The sequence below is a fragment of the Rana temporaria genome, chromosome 3, assembly GCF_905171775.1.
Source record: "Rana temporaria chromosome 3, aRanTem1.1, whole genome shotgun sequence".
NCBI lineage: Eukaryota > Metazoa > Chordata > Amphibia > Anura > Ranidae > Rana > Rana temporaria.
Window position 1 is genome coordinate 85,875,523 of NC_053491.1, and position 15,027 is coordinate 85,890,549.

At 41.8% G+C, this 15,027-nt stretch overlaps 1 protein-coding gene across 3 annotated transcripts in view; it reads right to left on the bottom strand.

The window, feature by feature from the left end:
• The window catches only part of LOC120931421 (dual oxidase 1-like), a 180,812-nt gene that overhangs the window by 121,050 nt on the left and 44,735 nt on the right, over positions 1 to 15,027 (bottom strand). For all 3 annotated transcript variants that reach the window (XM_040342840.1, XM_040342839.1, XM_040342841.1), the window contains 4 exons: positions 13,315 to 13,398; positions 12,509 to 12,673; positions 2,154 to 2,341; positions 1,657 to 1,858 (listed from right to left, as the gene is read on the bottom strand). In XM_040342840.1, coding sequence (XP_040198774.1) covers positions 1,657 to 1,858; positions 2,154 to 2,341; positions 12,509 to 12,673; positions 13,315 to 13,398 — 639 coding nt within the window. The remainder of the gene's footprint in view (positions 1 to 1,656; positions 1,859 to 2,153; positions 2,342 to 12,508; positions 12,674 to 13,314; positions 13,399 to 15,027) is intronic.

Below are 15,027 nucleotides of genomic sequence, written 5' to 3' on the forward strand. Positions count from 1 at the left end.
AGCGAACACGAAAAACCATCGTGGATCGCCGTAACTGCTAATTTGCATACCCGACGCTGGTTTACGACGCAAACTCCCCCCAGCGGCGGCCACGGTATTGCATCCTAAGATCCGACAGTGTAAAACAATTACACCTGTCGGATCTTATGGATATCTATGCGTAACTGGTTCTATGAATCAGTCGCATAGATACTCTGAGAGATACGACAGAGTATCTGAGATACTCCGTCGTATCTCGACTGTGAATCTGGCCCATATTGTTTAATATATAATATAATGTAAAGACTAGTAATGAATGAGTGTGTCTGGTTTTGGTTTGCTTTGAATGTGTGAAGCTCACAAAACCTGAACTTGATATCAAATCGCACTGAAATCTATGAGGGCAGGAGATCTTGAAACAAAATTTCAGCCATTTTAAGGCTAATAGGCAAGATATTGTCAAAAAAAATATGTACAGCAGGGAGAGGGAACACTGATTATACATAAATCCTATAAATAACATACTTTTCAGATGCCTTAAAGCTGTTTCTGGAGGCATTTAGCTGTAGAGTTGATTTTTAAACTTTTACATTATTGTTTGGCTTAAAGCAAACCTTACCGGTTTTACTTTTTTTAAAGGGTTAGGTGAGATGTAGCGTATAAAAAGGCAGCTCTTGAACGGATTGTCAGTAACAACTGCATGATACACTGTAATCATCTGAAGCTAAACATTGAGGGCCAGATTCAAAAAGACTTACGACGGTGTATCAGTAGATACGCCGTCGTAAGTCCAAATCCGCGCCGTCGCAACTTTAAGCGTATGTTCAAACTGAGATACGCTTAAATGTTGCTAAGATACGGCCGGCGTAAGTCTCCTACGCCGTCGTATCTTAACTGCATATTTACGCTGGCCGCTAGGGGCGTTTACGCTGATTTACGCCTAGAATATGTAAAGCAGCTAGATACGCCTATTCACAAATGTACGCCTGGCTGTCGCAGTAAAGATACGCCGTTTACGTAAGGCGTTTTCAGGTGTAAAGATAAACCACCAAAAACATGGCGCAGCCAATGTTAAGTATGGACGTCAGAACCACGTCGAATTTTTCACGTTTTACGTAATTTGCGTAAGTCGTCCGTGAATGGGGCTGGGCGTAAGTTACGTTCAAGTCGAAACCAATGAGTCTTTGCGGCGTAATTTGGAGCATGCACAATGGGATACGTCCACGGACAGCGCATGCGCAGTTCGTTAGAAACGTCAAATACGTGTGGTCAATAGTATTTTGCATAGAACACACCCCCAACCAGCCTATTTTGAATTAGGCGGACTTACGCCGGCCCAGTTACACTACGCCGCCGTAAGTTAGAGCGCAACTTCTTTGTGAATACAGGACCTGCTGCTCTAACTTACGGTGGCGTAGTGTATCTGAGATACGCTACGCCCGCCGAAATCTATGTGAATCTAGCCCTGAATATATTGACTCAGCCAGGCATTTAGCAGTTCTATAACAAGTGGTTGTCAAAGGCAGCACACATATTTCTCTCAAGAAACAAAATGTCTTGTTCAAACGTCAGCAGCAGCACCATAAACATGCGCCATTGAGTACTGAAAGGGTTTGGGATCAGTGATCTATAGCTATATACTACATTTTATTGAACAGATCTTGATTAGTACATTACCATAAATTGTTCCAGAACCTTTACTTTCTTCAGTGAAGTGAGCAGGCCTCCACATAATAAGCATGGCATCTGCTTCTCTTGGTAACAGTGAATCTGATCCAGATGCCAGTCTCCCACCTGTGAAACTTCTCAAAGCATCACACCAGGAGTGAGAGTTACCGTATATAGAGCTACCATCAATCCATGCAGTCACGGAATTTAACTGGAAAACAAAAACGCATAGGTAAACAACCCTTCATGGTACAGATAGTTACTGCAAATAAGGTTATAAAATAAATAACTTATTACTAGTGAAAGATATTTTTAAACATTTGGATCAATGTACAATGTACAAAAAGAGTCTGTAGATAGATAGATAGATAGATAGATAGATAGATAGATAGATAGATAGATAGATAGATAGATAGATAGATAGATAGATAGATAGATAGATAGATAGAAATTTAACATGGAACCAGTAATATACATCTGGCCTGTGTCCTCTGTTCATATGTTACCTGGTATCTTGGATTGTTTGGACTACTGCCACTGTGCTTACACCATTTACTTCTCCGAAATGGAAGAACCACATTGCCCGTGTTTTCTGGATCAAAGACAACATCTCCAGCTGGTATTTTAATATTTAAAAACTCAATTGGACATCCCAAGTCCTCTATGCTAAATATTTCAGACATCACATGATAACCTGTAAATAGATAATTTATAAGCATTTGATTATGTGTGGAAAATGGTAAAAAGAAACTGCGCTAGGATAACTACAAATTAGTCATGGCCTGAAGCTCTATAAGAGCCGGTTCACACTAGGGCGACTCGTCAGGCGGCTCAGCTGCCTGACGAGTCGCGTCCCATTCTTTGCAATAGAACCATTCTAATAGGAGCGACGCAAGTCGCTCCGACTTAGAAAAAGGTTCTTGTACGACTTCGGGGGCGGCTCGGGGCGACCTGCATTGACTTCTATACAGAGGTCATTTTGCAGGTCGCCTCTGACGTCGTCTTCAGGACACCTTGGGGAGTCGCCCCCGAAGTCGTACCGCCTAATGCCCCGTACACACCATCAATTTATGTGATGAAATAAAATGACGTTTTTAAAAACGTCACTTTAATTGACCGTGTGTGGGGGAAAACGTCGTTTTATGTCTTCTAAAAAACAACCAAAATAAATTGAAGCATGCTTCAATTTTATGTGTCGTTTTTCTTTTCAAATGTTTTTTATTGTATTTTTCAAAGATACACAATAAAGCACAAATAAGAGTCATAACAATACAACAGTTTCTTAGTCATACTATGTGTTCAACAGTGTGCCTGGGTAGGCTTCAAATTATAATTTTACTAAACAGTAACCATATAGGGCCTTAGTCCAGTTGGATAGTGGTCAGATGCTTAAACAAGTAACTAGCAATCCCTGTTTACCCCAACGGGATCATGCTGTAAACAAGGGATTATGGCTCATTATCTTATATTATTTAATAAAATCAAAATTAACATAAAGGGGTATCAAGGGAAGGAGGGGAGGGGAAGGTGAGTAGGAAGTTATCTTTTACATCCGGTCTAGTTTAGGAGTGTAGTCGTTCAGGAACACACTTAATAATTATTAAAATTCTTCAGAAAATTTGAGGCCCTAGGATGAGTAATCCATTCATTCCAATTTTTAATGAATTTACTTATGGTTCCTTTCCTATGTGCTAACATTAGCTCATAGTGAGCCTGAGTATTGAGTCTCTGGACAACATCAGATAAGTTAGGTGCTAAGGTAGATTTCCATAGTTTTGTTATGGTGAGTCTCGCTGCTGTAAGGAAGTTGGCAACTATAGTTCTAAATTGAGGAGGATAGACATCTAGATTTAAACCTAGTAGGGCTAATTCAGGTGTGAGTATTTTTAGATTACCAGTGAAGGATGCGATAAAGGAGGATACATTATTCCAGAAGCTAGATAAGGTTTTACAATCCCAGAGGGTATGTAACAAATTGCCAGTGTGGGATTCACATCTCCAGCATATGGGGGAGGAGCTAGGGAATATTTTGGATAGTCTGTAAGGGGTCAAATACCAGCGGTTTAGTATTTTCTGGGCGTTCTCCCAATGTTCTACACATGCAGAAGAAGAACTGTTAATATGGATGGCTTTTTGCCATTCTTCCCACGTAAAAGTTTGTGATAGATCCTTCTCCCATTTAATCATATTTAAAGTTTTGGTTTGAATTGGAAAAGATGAAAGTAGTTTATATATATATGGGATATGCCTCTCTTCCCACTTATTTTATAGGAAGTGAAGAATTCCCACAGCGCCCTAGGGAGTTCCACACTTTTCTTTGGGTCAAAGTTTTTATTGAACGGTTTGGCTATGAGTTTATTCGTTATTTTATGTATGTCATCGGGTGATAGCTGATCAAAAAAATTGATTCCCTGTTTGGACCAGGGTGTGGTAGTAATTCTTACTTTACAGTAATCGATTACTCCTAGTGGTATTGGCATTAGGACTGGGTTACATGTCGGCTGTAATTTTGTTAGAGCAAACTTCCAGGCTGCCAGAGTAGCTCTAATTGTTAGGAAGTTGGGTGTATTAATTTTTGGTAGAGCATAGCAGGCCATGGAAAGGGAAAATAGATCCTTCCCTTTAGACACTTCTCGTTCAATGTTCAACCATAATTTATCATTTGAATATCTGAACCAGTATCTCATTTGATCAAGGAGTGAGGCGAAGTAATATAGGCGTAAATCTGGGAGGTTTAGGCCTCCTTTAGCTTTAACCAATGACATAGTAGATAAAGCAATTCTAGGTTTCTTTCCCAACCAGACCAAGTTGCTCAATTTCGAGTTAATTTGTGTGAAAAATTTAGTCGGTAATGGGATGGGGAGGGAGCGGAAGTAATATAGAATTTTTGGTAACGTCTTCATTTTAAAGGCTGCTATTCTTCCAATCCAAGATAGTTGTGTCTTTTTAATAGACTGTGTATCTTGAGTGATTTGAGTTAATAAGGAGGGATAATTTGCTTCATACAGTTTATTAGGTGGGTAAGTAAGTTGAATCCCAAGATAGGTAATGGAGGGGTTGTCCCAATTGTAGCTAGATTGTTGTTTTAGTTTAACAACTAGGTCTGGCGGGATGTTCATAGGTAGTACAAAACATTTACTAAGATTAATCTTATAATAAGAGACTGATCCAAATTTATCTAGGATAGCGGTTACCTCTTCTAGTAGTGTGTCGGTAGCAGATAAAGTTAAAAGAATTGACCGTGTGTGGGGGAAAACGTCGTTTTATGTCTTCTAAAAAACAACCAAAATAAATTGAAGCATGCTTCAATTTTATGTGTCGTTTTTCAAAACGTCAACTTTTACTTCACAGAAATTGACAGTGTGTAGCAAAAAACGTCGTTTAAAACAACGTTTTTTCACCCGCGCATGCCCAGAAGCTACTTATGAAGCGAGCTTCAATGGAAAAACGTGGTGGAACGTAACCTCGCTTTGCTAGAACATTGTGAGAAAAACGATGGTGTGTAGGCAACTTCGTCTTTGAAAATTGAAGTTTCAAAAACGTCATTTTTTACACAGAAAATGACGTTTTTTTTCATCACATAAAGTGATGGTGTGTACGGGGCATAAGTGTGAACCGGCTCTAAAAGTATACACATTCTCAAACGTGAAATTAGCAAATCATAAATTAGGCCATGACATAAACCTATGTGCAAAAAACAAATACAGATCATAAATAAAAAAAAAAAAAAAGAAAGTCCATATGGCTGCAATATGAGGAAACACCCAGTGATGATCTAAAAGAACAGCTATTGTTTTGGATCATCACTGGGTGTTTCCTCATATTGCAGCCATATGGACTTTTTTTTTTTTTTTCAAATCACTGGGCCAGATTCAGATAGAGATACAACGGCGTATCTCCTGATACAACGGCGTATATCCTGATACGCCGTCGTATCTCTGAGTTCCGTCCGTCGTATCTATGCGACTGATTCATAGAATCAGTTACGGATAGATCTCCCTAAGATCCGCCAGGTGTAAGTGACTTACACCGTCGGATCTTAGGCTGCAATCTCACGCTGGCCGCTAGGTGGCGCTTCCGTTTGTATACGCAAGGAATATGCAAATGAGGAGTTACGCCGATTCAGAAACGAACGACCGCCCGGCGCTTTTTTTTTACGTAGTTTGCGTTCTGCTTTTTCCGGCGTATAGTTACCCCTGCTATATGCGGCGTATCCTATGTTAAGTATGGCGGTTGTTCCCGGGTCGAATTTTGAATTTTTAACGTCGTTTGCGTAAGTCGTTCGCGAATACGGATGGACATAATTTACGTTCACGTCGAAACCAATGACGTCCTAGCGACGTCATTTGGAGCAATGCACGCTGGGAAATTTAGCGGACGGCGCATGTGCAGTCCGTTCGGCGCGGGGAGGGGCCTGATTAAAATTTTTCATGCCCCCTAGCCGCGGAATTTGAATTCCGCCGGGGGATTTACGATACGCCGCCGCAACTTTACAGGCAAGTGCTTTCTGAATTAGGCACTTGCCTCAAAAACTTGCGTAACGTAACGTAAATCAGATAGGTTACGCGGATCTAAAGATCCGCTAACCTATCTGAATCTAGCCCACTGTGTTTATGTTTTTGCTTAATAATAGTGGTATAGCCCATTGCAGGGCTCACAGTTAGAGTTGAGCGAACCCGAACTGTAAAGTTCGGGTTCGGTACGGACTTTGGGTTTTTCCCGAACCCGGACCCGAACCCGAATAATTGGAAAAAGTTTGGGTTCAGAGTTTGGGGGAAAAAAAATGCGCAGAGGTCCCCCCAAATTCAATAACCAGACCCTTTAGGTCTGGTATGGATATTAAGGGGAACCCCGCCGTCAATTTAAAAAAAAATTACGTGGGGTTCCCCCTAAATATCCATAACCAGACCCTTCAGGTCTGGTGTGGATTTTAAGGGGAACTCCACCCCAAATTAAAAAAAAAATGGCGTGGAGTTCCCCCTAATATCCACACCAGACCCCTTATCCGAGCACGTAGACCTGGCCGGCCGCAGAAAAGAGGAGGGGACAGAGTGCGCCTCCCCCTCTCCTGAACCGCACCATGCCACATGCCCTCAACATTGGGAGGGTGCTTTGGGGTGCCCCCCAAAGCACCTTGTCCCCATGTTGATGGGGACAAGGGTCTCATCCCCACAACCCTTGCCCGGTGGTTGTGGGGGTATGCATCCCCCTCTGACGCACACTCTGCTACGTCACTGGGAAAGCCCAGACCCAGACGTAGCAGAGTGTGCGTCAGAGGGGGACGGGGTCACGTGACGCGTGGCCCGCCTCCCCTATAAAAGAAACGTCACAGCATCGGCGCGTCATTCGCTGAGCTGTGCTCTTGTGCTCTGAATGGATGGATCTTCTCATCGCTGGACCAATCACCCGTCACTGGAGAGAACACCCGTCGCTGGAGAAATCACCCGTCGCTGGATACAAGACAACGCTGGAGCGATCGTCTATTTTCACCGCTGGATTTTTATTTGGTTTAATTAATAAAGTAATTTGTTCTACAGTGTGTGTGTTTTTTTTCCTGAAAACTACTATTTACACTTCCTTCGTGAAATGGTAGGGGTACAGAGTACCCCATTACCATTTCACACAGGGGGGGCATGATCTGGGGGTCCCCTTTGTTAAAGGGGTCTTTCAGATTCTGATAAGCCCCCTGCCCGCATACCCCCACAACCACCGGGCAAGGGTTGTGGGGATGAGACCCTTGTCCCCATCAACATGGGGACAAGGTGCTTTGGGGGGAACCACAAAGCACCCTCCCAATGTTGAGGGCATGTGGCCTGGTGCGGTTCAGGAGGGGGGGGCGCACTCTGTCCCCCCCTCTTTTCTGCGGCCGGCCAGGTCTACGTGCTCGGATAAGGGGTCTGGTGTGGATATTAGGGGGAACTCCACGCCATTTTTTTTTAAATTTGGGGTGGAGTTTTCCCTTAAAATCCACACCAGACCTGAAGGGTCTGGTTATGGATACTTAGGGGAACCCCACGTCATTTTTTTTTTAATTGACAGCGGGGTTCCCCTTAATATCCATACCAGACCTAAAGGGTCTGGTTATTGAATTTGGGGGGACCTCCGCGCATTTTTTTTTAAAGTTCGGGTACGGGTCCGAACCCGAACATCCAGGTGTCCGCTCAACTCTACTCACAGTTCATGTTTTGTTCATATTAATTTCTGATCTGTATTTGGTTTTTGCACATAGGTTTATGGCCTAATTTATGATTTGCTAATTTCATGTTTGAGAATGTGTATACTGTTTATGCAGACAGGCACTTTAATATAATTCACGGTTCATGTTCATTCATGCAACTTTCACACTTATGGTTACCTTCTCCGTAAAGGTTTTCCTTTGATACTAGCGCAACTATATATATTTTTTCCCATTTGATTATGTGTGTAGGATTACACTCTTCTAACTGTGATATAGTAGTACTGATTTGAATCTTACAACTACTACGGTGTTGTATTTTATTGGCTGAAACTTATTTATTTTTTGTATTTTCTAGTAAATAGAATTGCAACGTGTTAGTGGTTTCCTGGTTCAGTCTCCCTCAAATAAATAAAGCTGGTTATTTCTGAAAACTGGTATGCCAACTGCTGCTGATTGTTTTTGACATCCGTGAAAATCAGGCACACACATGTTCTAAAATGGTGATATCACCATGAATTATCTGAATGCAATCAGCTGTATATCCTGAGGACCATTAAGCCAGCCCTCCCAGAATAAGGACAAGAAAAAAGCACCCTGCTACTCCTGGGTACACAAGTAAGTTTAACCTTGTTGGGTTCAAATTATGGGAATTTCCTTTTACTCCTCTAGTGTCTTTCAGAGATAAATTGATTAAATAAAAAAATATTCATAGGGCTTATTTCACATCTATTATGCTCCATATAATGGATCCCAACATCTCCTCCTCTTGTTGGAGGTGCACTCTTTCCCTAGGAGATATAATTCATGTATTTTGGCTGTGCCCAGAAATTGCATGGTACTGGTAGTGTGCTTAATGTTATTAATTATTTGGTACAGATCCCTATTGCTCCAACACCTAAGTTCTGCTTGCTGGGTTTAGTAGAGGAACTAGCCCTGAGAACTCTCCTATGTTTTCTACTATTCTATGGCCGAAAGGCCATTATATTATGCTGGAAAAAGTCCCCTCCTCCCTTAGTCCATTATTGGAGGAAGTTGGTTAATTCCAATGTGCCCCTGTATAAAGATACCTACCTAAATAGACATTGTCCAAATAAGTTTTATAAAGTTTGGTCATGTTGGTTAGATAACCCCTCCACTGCCACTTCATTATATCATACTGATTACTGAGTACTGATTATGTTATTCTTGGACATGTGAGTTCCCAAATGGGTGTGGATGCTCCTGTTTATTATTTATACTTGCCATGCACCTTATGTTTTCTTCTTAATGTCTACTAATAGCTGTTTTCTATAGGATACTAAGTCATGTTTGTTCTTATGTATCTCTGTGAGTTAAGATAGCAGCCCCTATGTGGCCTTGGTTGTATCCCCATTGTCTCTGTGTTTTGTAATATCTTGCAAAATTTAATAAAAGAGGTTTAAAAAACAAAAAAAAATGGTTGGGTTAGCTTTAGATATAGTATGTTACAAGACTCCCATAGGGGAGAATGAATCGTGGTCACTGCATAGTAAGAGTAAAATGTTGCTTTTTATTACCCGTCACATGTGTCATACTGCGACAGAATCGGAAAATAATCATCTGATGGTCTATGTATAGCTTTCTTCTCAACATAAAAAAGAGAGACATACTATTTTGTATTCCCAGGATTTGTTTCTGTGTTAGAGTTTTATTTAAAAGTGAAACGTGTGTCAGTTGTTCCTTTCATACTTTTTACTGACTAACTACTAATCCTGGTATTTATCCTCTGCCTTTACATGCACTGAAGACATCAAAAAATTCTTCAACGGTTGCATCATTGTTTTCTTATATGGCAACTCAAAGCACACCCTAAAACAATTACATTATGTTCATTAACAGAAGTGCAAAGAAAAACAAATCTTGTTGTGAATATATCTTGGACAAACCAATTGTGATGCTATTCTTATCTAACACTATTAATATTACTGTTATTCTATATTATCCATTATTATTGTACTCACATACTCCACGAATAATAAAATGTTATAATATGTTTTTCAACTGTTTAATAAATGTCTGGGAACCTCATTTTAATGTAAATTATCAGAATAACATAATAACACAAATGATAGTGAGATACATTGTGTTTATGAGTTATGAAATTGAGGCAGATAGTGTAATGTGTCTAGAAGGTTAAAAGTTAACAAAATGTGTTTTCAATTCAATCAGTGTACATACCCAGATTTGTTTTCATTCTCTATATTGCAGCATTTAGACTGGAAGAGGGAGAACCTGCAATAGGAAGCAGACTCTGCTGTGCTGATAACAGGGAGTACTGTGCTACTCCTTCACTGTCCATTCATAGATTTGCTGCTTCTTGCAGTGGAGTTCAAGGACCTGACTACTTGGTTTGCAGTGATTGATTCACAAAACTGCCTACACGTAATTATAAGCCCTTTAAGAGGTGAAGCATTTCCCCTTTGTACATTATGTCACAGCTGGAACTACCTGACATGCAAGGCAGACCTGTTATGCCGCGTACACACGATCAGGCTTTTGCCCGGCCAAATCACATCGGAATTCCATCGGAAAAATATAGAACATGTTCTTTATCTAAAGTCCGATGGAATTCTTTGGAATTTCCAATGAGAAAACTCAGATGGGGCTACACACGATCCGAAAATCCGATGGAAAAAGTCAGATGGAAATTCCGATCGTGTGTGTACGGGGCATTACTTATTCTTCAGGTATGCAAGTTTGACTTGCTTCTTGTAGTTCCACAGCTCTACATGCAAAGCAATTTTGTTACCTGTTGCCACACAGATGTGTAAAAAGACCAGAGTTTTAGGTGTCTCCTGACCCCACCTGCTGTTTTACATAGAAACTTCCCAGGCAGTTTGTCAATTAACATTGCTATTTAATTTGTGAATAGATTAGCAATTTTTGCTAATAGATTAGCAATAGGTAGCATTCCTAGTTGCAGGCCCCAGTTTCTAGTCCCTGTTCCAAATCGCTTGTCCCTTCTCTGAGTTCCTAGCCCTGTTCCAAGTTTATAGTACCTATTTTAGCACCAGTTCAATCCTTATGTCTTCCAGCTCCAGTGTGAGCCTCTGCTTAGGTGTATTCCCCATGTATTCCCCATGTGCTGCATACAGCATTCCTCCCTACTTAACACTTGGCTCCTGTGCATCTCTGAGTCTGGTCAAACTACAGAGAATTGGCGCTTGGCCAAAAGCTCAGCAGACTAAAGCAGCTAAAATAGTAAAAGATGATGAGAATTGGCTTCAGCTCAGTTCTCCACCCATACAAGACTCCCCCTCTCCCCAATGCATTTCATCCATGTGAGGACTAATCATAGGGGCCAAGTCTTGGGAGACAGAATGCTGGTTGAACTTCTAAGGAGAAATGCTGAAGGAAGAATGCTGGATGTGGCATATGTGGCACTGGAGTCCAGAACAAGGACTAGGAAGTCAGAACTGGTACTAGGAACTGGGGCTTGGGGCACTTGTAACAAGTCAAAATTGAATATGTGTAGATATAAAGGTTATCTGTGACACATTCTAGCTATGTATTTAGCTGTTTGCCCAAAGTTAAAGCATACCTGTGCCCAGACAATGGATATTCATGCATTCTTATCAAGCAGCTTTAAAAGAGCATTCAAATAAGACATTATTGTCTTTTGTAGCTGCAGGTACTGTGGAATAATTGGGTTTTAGTCAGCTTGTAACAGCTTATAGAACCTGATGTTGGTTTGCATTATGTTTGCAGCCTCCCAGGTCCCTGTTGCCAGAGAAGATAATGTGAAATTAGCTGCCTCTTTTCTAAAACTAAAACGTAAGCTTACAAACTGTGACAACTCCTACAGAGGTCAGTGAGGGCTGGTTGTAAATCTCTTTTAATATTTGTTAAGAAGATATAAATGCTTTCCTGCCCCTAGTTTTGGTACTGGTGCACTTTAAAGTATCATCAAGTGGGTCTAAACTATCTATATATAGAGACTTGCATGCTTGAGTGTTGGACATCCTACTGCTGGTTGGATTGGTCTCCTTGGAAGAGAACCTTATGCCTCGTACACACGACCGGTTTTCCCGACGAGAAAACTGACATTTTTTCCGATGAGAAAACTGCCTGCAAACAAATTTGAACCTGCTCTATTTTTACCCCTCGTGCTTCCCATCAGTCTTTTTCTTGTCGCGAAAACCGCACATGTGTATGCTTTTTCAAGGGGAAAAAATGCGCATGCTCAGAATCAAGTATGATTCGGGAGCACTCATTCTGGTAAAACTAGTGTTCGGAATGGAGATAGCACATTCGTCACGCTGAAAAGCATGAAGACTGAAAAGCGCGAATCGTCTCTCACCAAACTTTTACTAACACGAGGATCAGCAGAAGCAACCCAAAGGGTGGCGCCATTTGATTGGAACGTCCCCTTTATAGCGCCGTTGTACGTGTTGGACGTCACCACGTTTTTTTGACTGAACGTGTGTATGCAAGGCAGGCTTGAGAGGAATCACGTTGGGAAAAAAGTCTGGTTTTGGCATGTCAGGAAAACCGGTTGTGTGTACAGTGCATTACTCCATTTTTCAAACATCAGCTTCAATGGTGGGAAGCTCACTAGTTACTCTCCCTATGCTATGGTGCCATGGGGAAAGATTACAACTGTATATAAATTATTTATTTTATATTTTGGAATGTGAAGCAAATTCTTAATGTGTGCATTACTACCGAAGAACACCCCCAGGACTGTCCGGTTCCGCTGAGAGGATTGACCAGAGTCTCCTTTCATAGCTACATTGCTGAGTTTTCTTGGGTTGGGTAGATGTGGTTCTTGCATAGCTTGATAGACTCCATCAGAATAGGCAGGAGGCATAAGGCGCATCAGTCTAGAACCTAAATTAGAAATGTCAAAAAATAAATTACATCCAAAAGTTACTTTAATTGCAACACATAGAGATGACATTCTTTCTGTGTAACCTCAGCATTCTGCACTCCCAAAGGAGTATGACAAACACCATTTTTTTTTTTGTAATCATATACCTATCTATGAAAGTTGGATGTTTCATGGAAAGTTCTACTTGAATTTCATTTTTTTATATAATTAATCTTTAATATGAAATCTAAATATCAGCTTTTGTGTTGTTTTGTTTTGTTGAGGATTATGTTGATTCTAGGTTTAAGGGGGGGTTAGGTGGGGTATAGGAATGGACAAGGGAACAGAGGGGAGGAAGAAGTGTGAGGTCAATACAGTGGTATTAGGAAACGGGAAAAGAAGTTACTGATAAAAGGCAGGCGGGCATGGGAACAGAGCAAGAGGACCAGGGAGGTACTGCTTATGGTTTATTATTCTTAAGTTTCTGAATCCCCACCTGTTTATTTGCTAGCCCATCATAAGTGTGTAGTGATAAGAACTATATGATTATGTATCCATTGTATAAGATATGTTAACCTTCTGTGAACCTTACCATAAAAGAAAAATAAAATAAAAGATTTAAATATGAAAAAAAAAAAAAGAAATCTAAATATCACTTTACCTGCAGAGCATCTCTTATGTTGAATAAGATTGTTAAACCAGCCATCAAAGCGCTGAATCTCCCAGTTAATGTTTTTTTGTGCACCTAGTTATTGAAAAAAAAGCAATTAGGTAGTATATATTAACTCCATTTTGAAACAGAACACCTTTTTTTTTGCCTCAAATTGTTGGTCTTGCATATAACAAGCTTTTATGGTGCCAAATCCAATTCCACACACCGCACATTTATTACCAACATTCCCCGCATTGATAAAGTGCAAATTGTGATGTTGAAAAAGTTCAAACTGGCAAATGCTCAGTGATTGCTTATAGCACAGGGATGTTTTTAGATGATGTTCAGTCAGTGGCGGCCCGTCCATAGGGACGCACGGGCGCCGCCCCCCCTTCCACAGTCACAAAAAAAAAAAACGGGCCCTTTAAGAACTTTTATTCGGCTAAAATGTCATTTTGACATTTTAGCCGCAGTTCTGGCGGCCGTCTATAGAGGGCCCTGCAGCGCCACCCCCTCTCGCAAATAACACACATTCGTGCACAAATGTATGTTATTGTTGGTTGCCAGCGCTGCCTGGTCTATTCAGATAACCTGATGGGGGACGCCGGTTACCCGAATAGCGGCAGCTGGTTGGCTGAGGGGAACTGCCTATCAAAGCCAGCGGCTCTGATAGGCTTTTCTCCGGCTCTCAGCTGTCTATACTCTGAGCGCAGGCAATCTGCGCTCATTGTATAAGACAAACGGCCGTTTCAGCCAATCAGGTTCCCGGATTCTGGTTATCAGGAACCTGATTGGCTGAAGCTTCACCATAGCGGCAGAAGACATCGAGGGAGCACATGGAATCCTCAGGTAAGTGCTTTTTACAGGGAAAGGGGCACAGTGACGTCATGGGGCACAGTGGTGACAAAGGGCACAGAGGTGACAATTGGCACAGTGGCATCATGGGGCACAGTGGTGACAAAGGGCACAGAGGTGACAATGGGCACAGTGGCATCATGGGGCACAGTGGTGAGTGACAATGGGCACAGTGGTATCATGGGGCACAGTGGTGACAATGGGCACAGTGGCATCATGGGGCACAGTGGTGACAATGGGCACAGTGGCATCATGGGGCACAGTGGTGACAATGGGCACAGTGGCATCATGGGGCACAGTGGTGACAATTAAAGGGCACAGTGGTGACAATTGGCACAGTGGCAACAGTTGAGGGGTACAGTGGCTGCGTTTGATGGCATGGCACAGTGGTGACAATTGATGGCACAGTGACTGCGTTTGATGGTATGGCACAGTGGTGACAATTGATGGCACAGTGGCTGCGTTTGATGGCATGGCACAGTGGTGACAATTGATGGCACAGTTGCTGTGTTGCATGGCACAGTGGTGACAATTGATGGCACAGTGGCTGCGTTTGATGGCATGGCACAGTGGTGACAATTGATGGCACAGTGGTTGCGTTTGATGGCATGGCACAGTGGTGACAATTGATGGCACAGTGGCTGCGTTTGATGGCATGGCACAGTGGTGACAATTGATGGCACAGTGGCTGCGTTTGATGGCATGGCACAGTGGTGACAATTGATGGCACAGTTGCTGTTTGATGGCATGGCACAGTGGTGACAATTGATGGCACAGTGGCTGCATTTGGTGGCACAGTGGCTGCATATGATGGGCACAGTGAGGCTGCAATTTTTATTTTTTTCGTTTGCCCCCCCCAAAAATTTT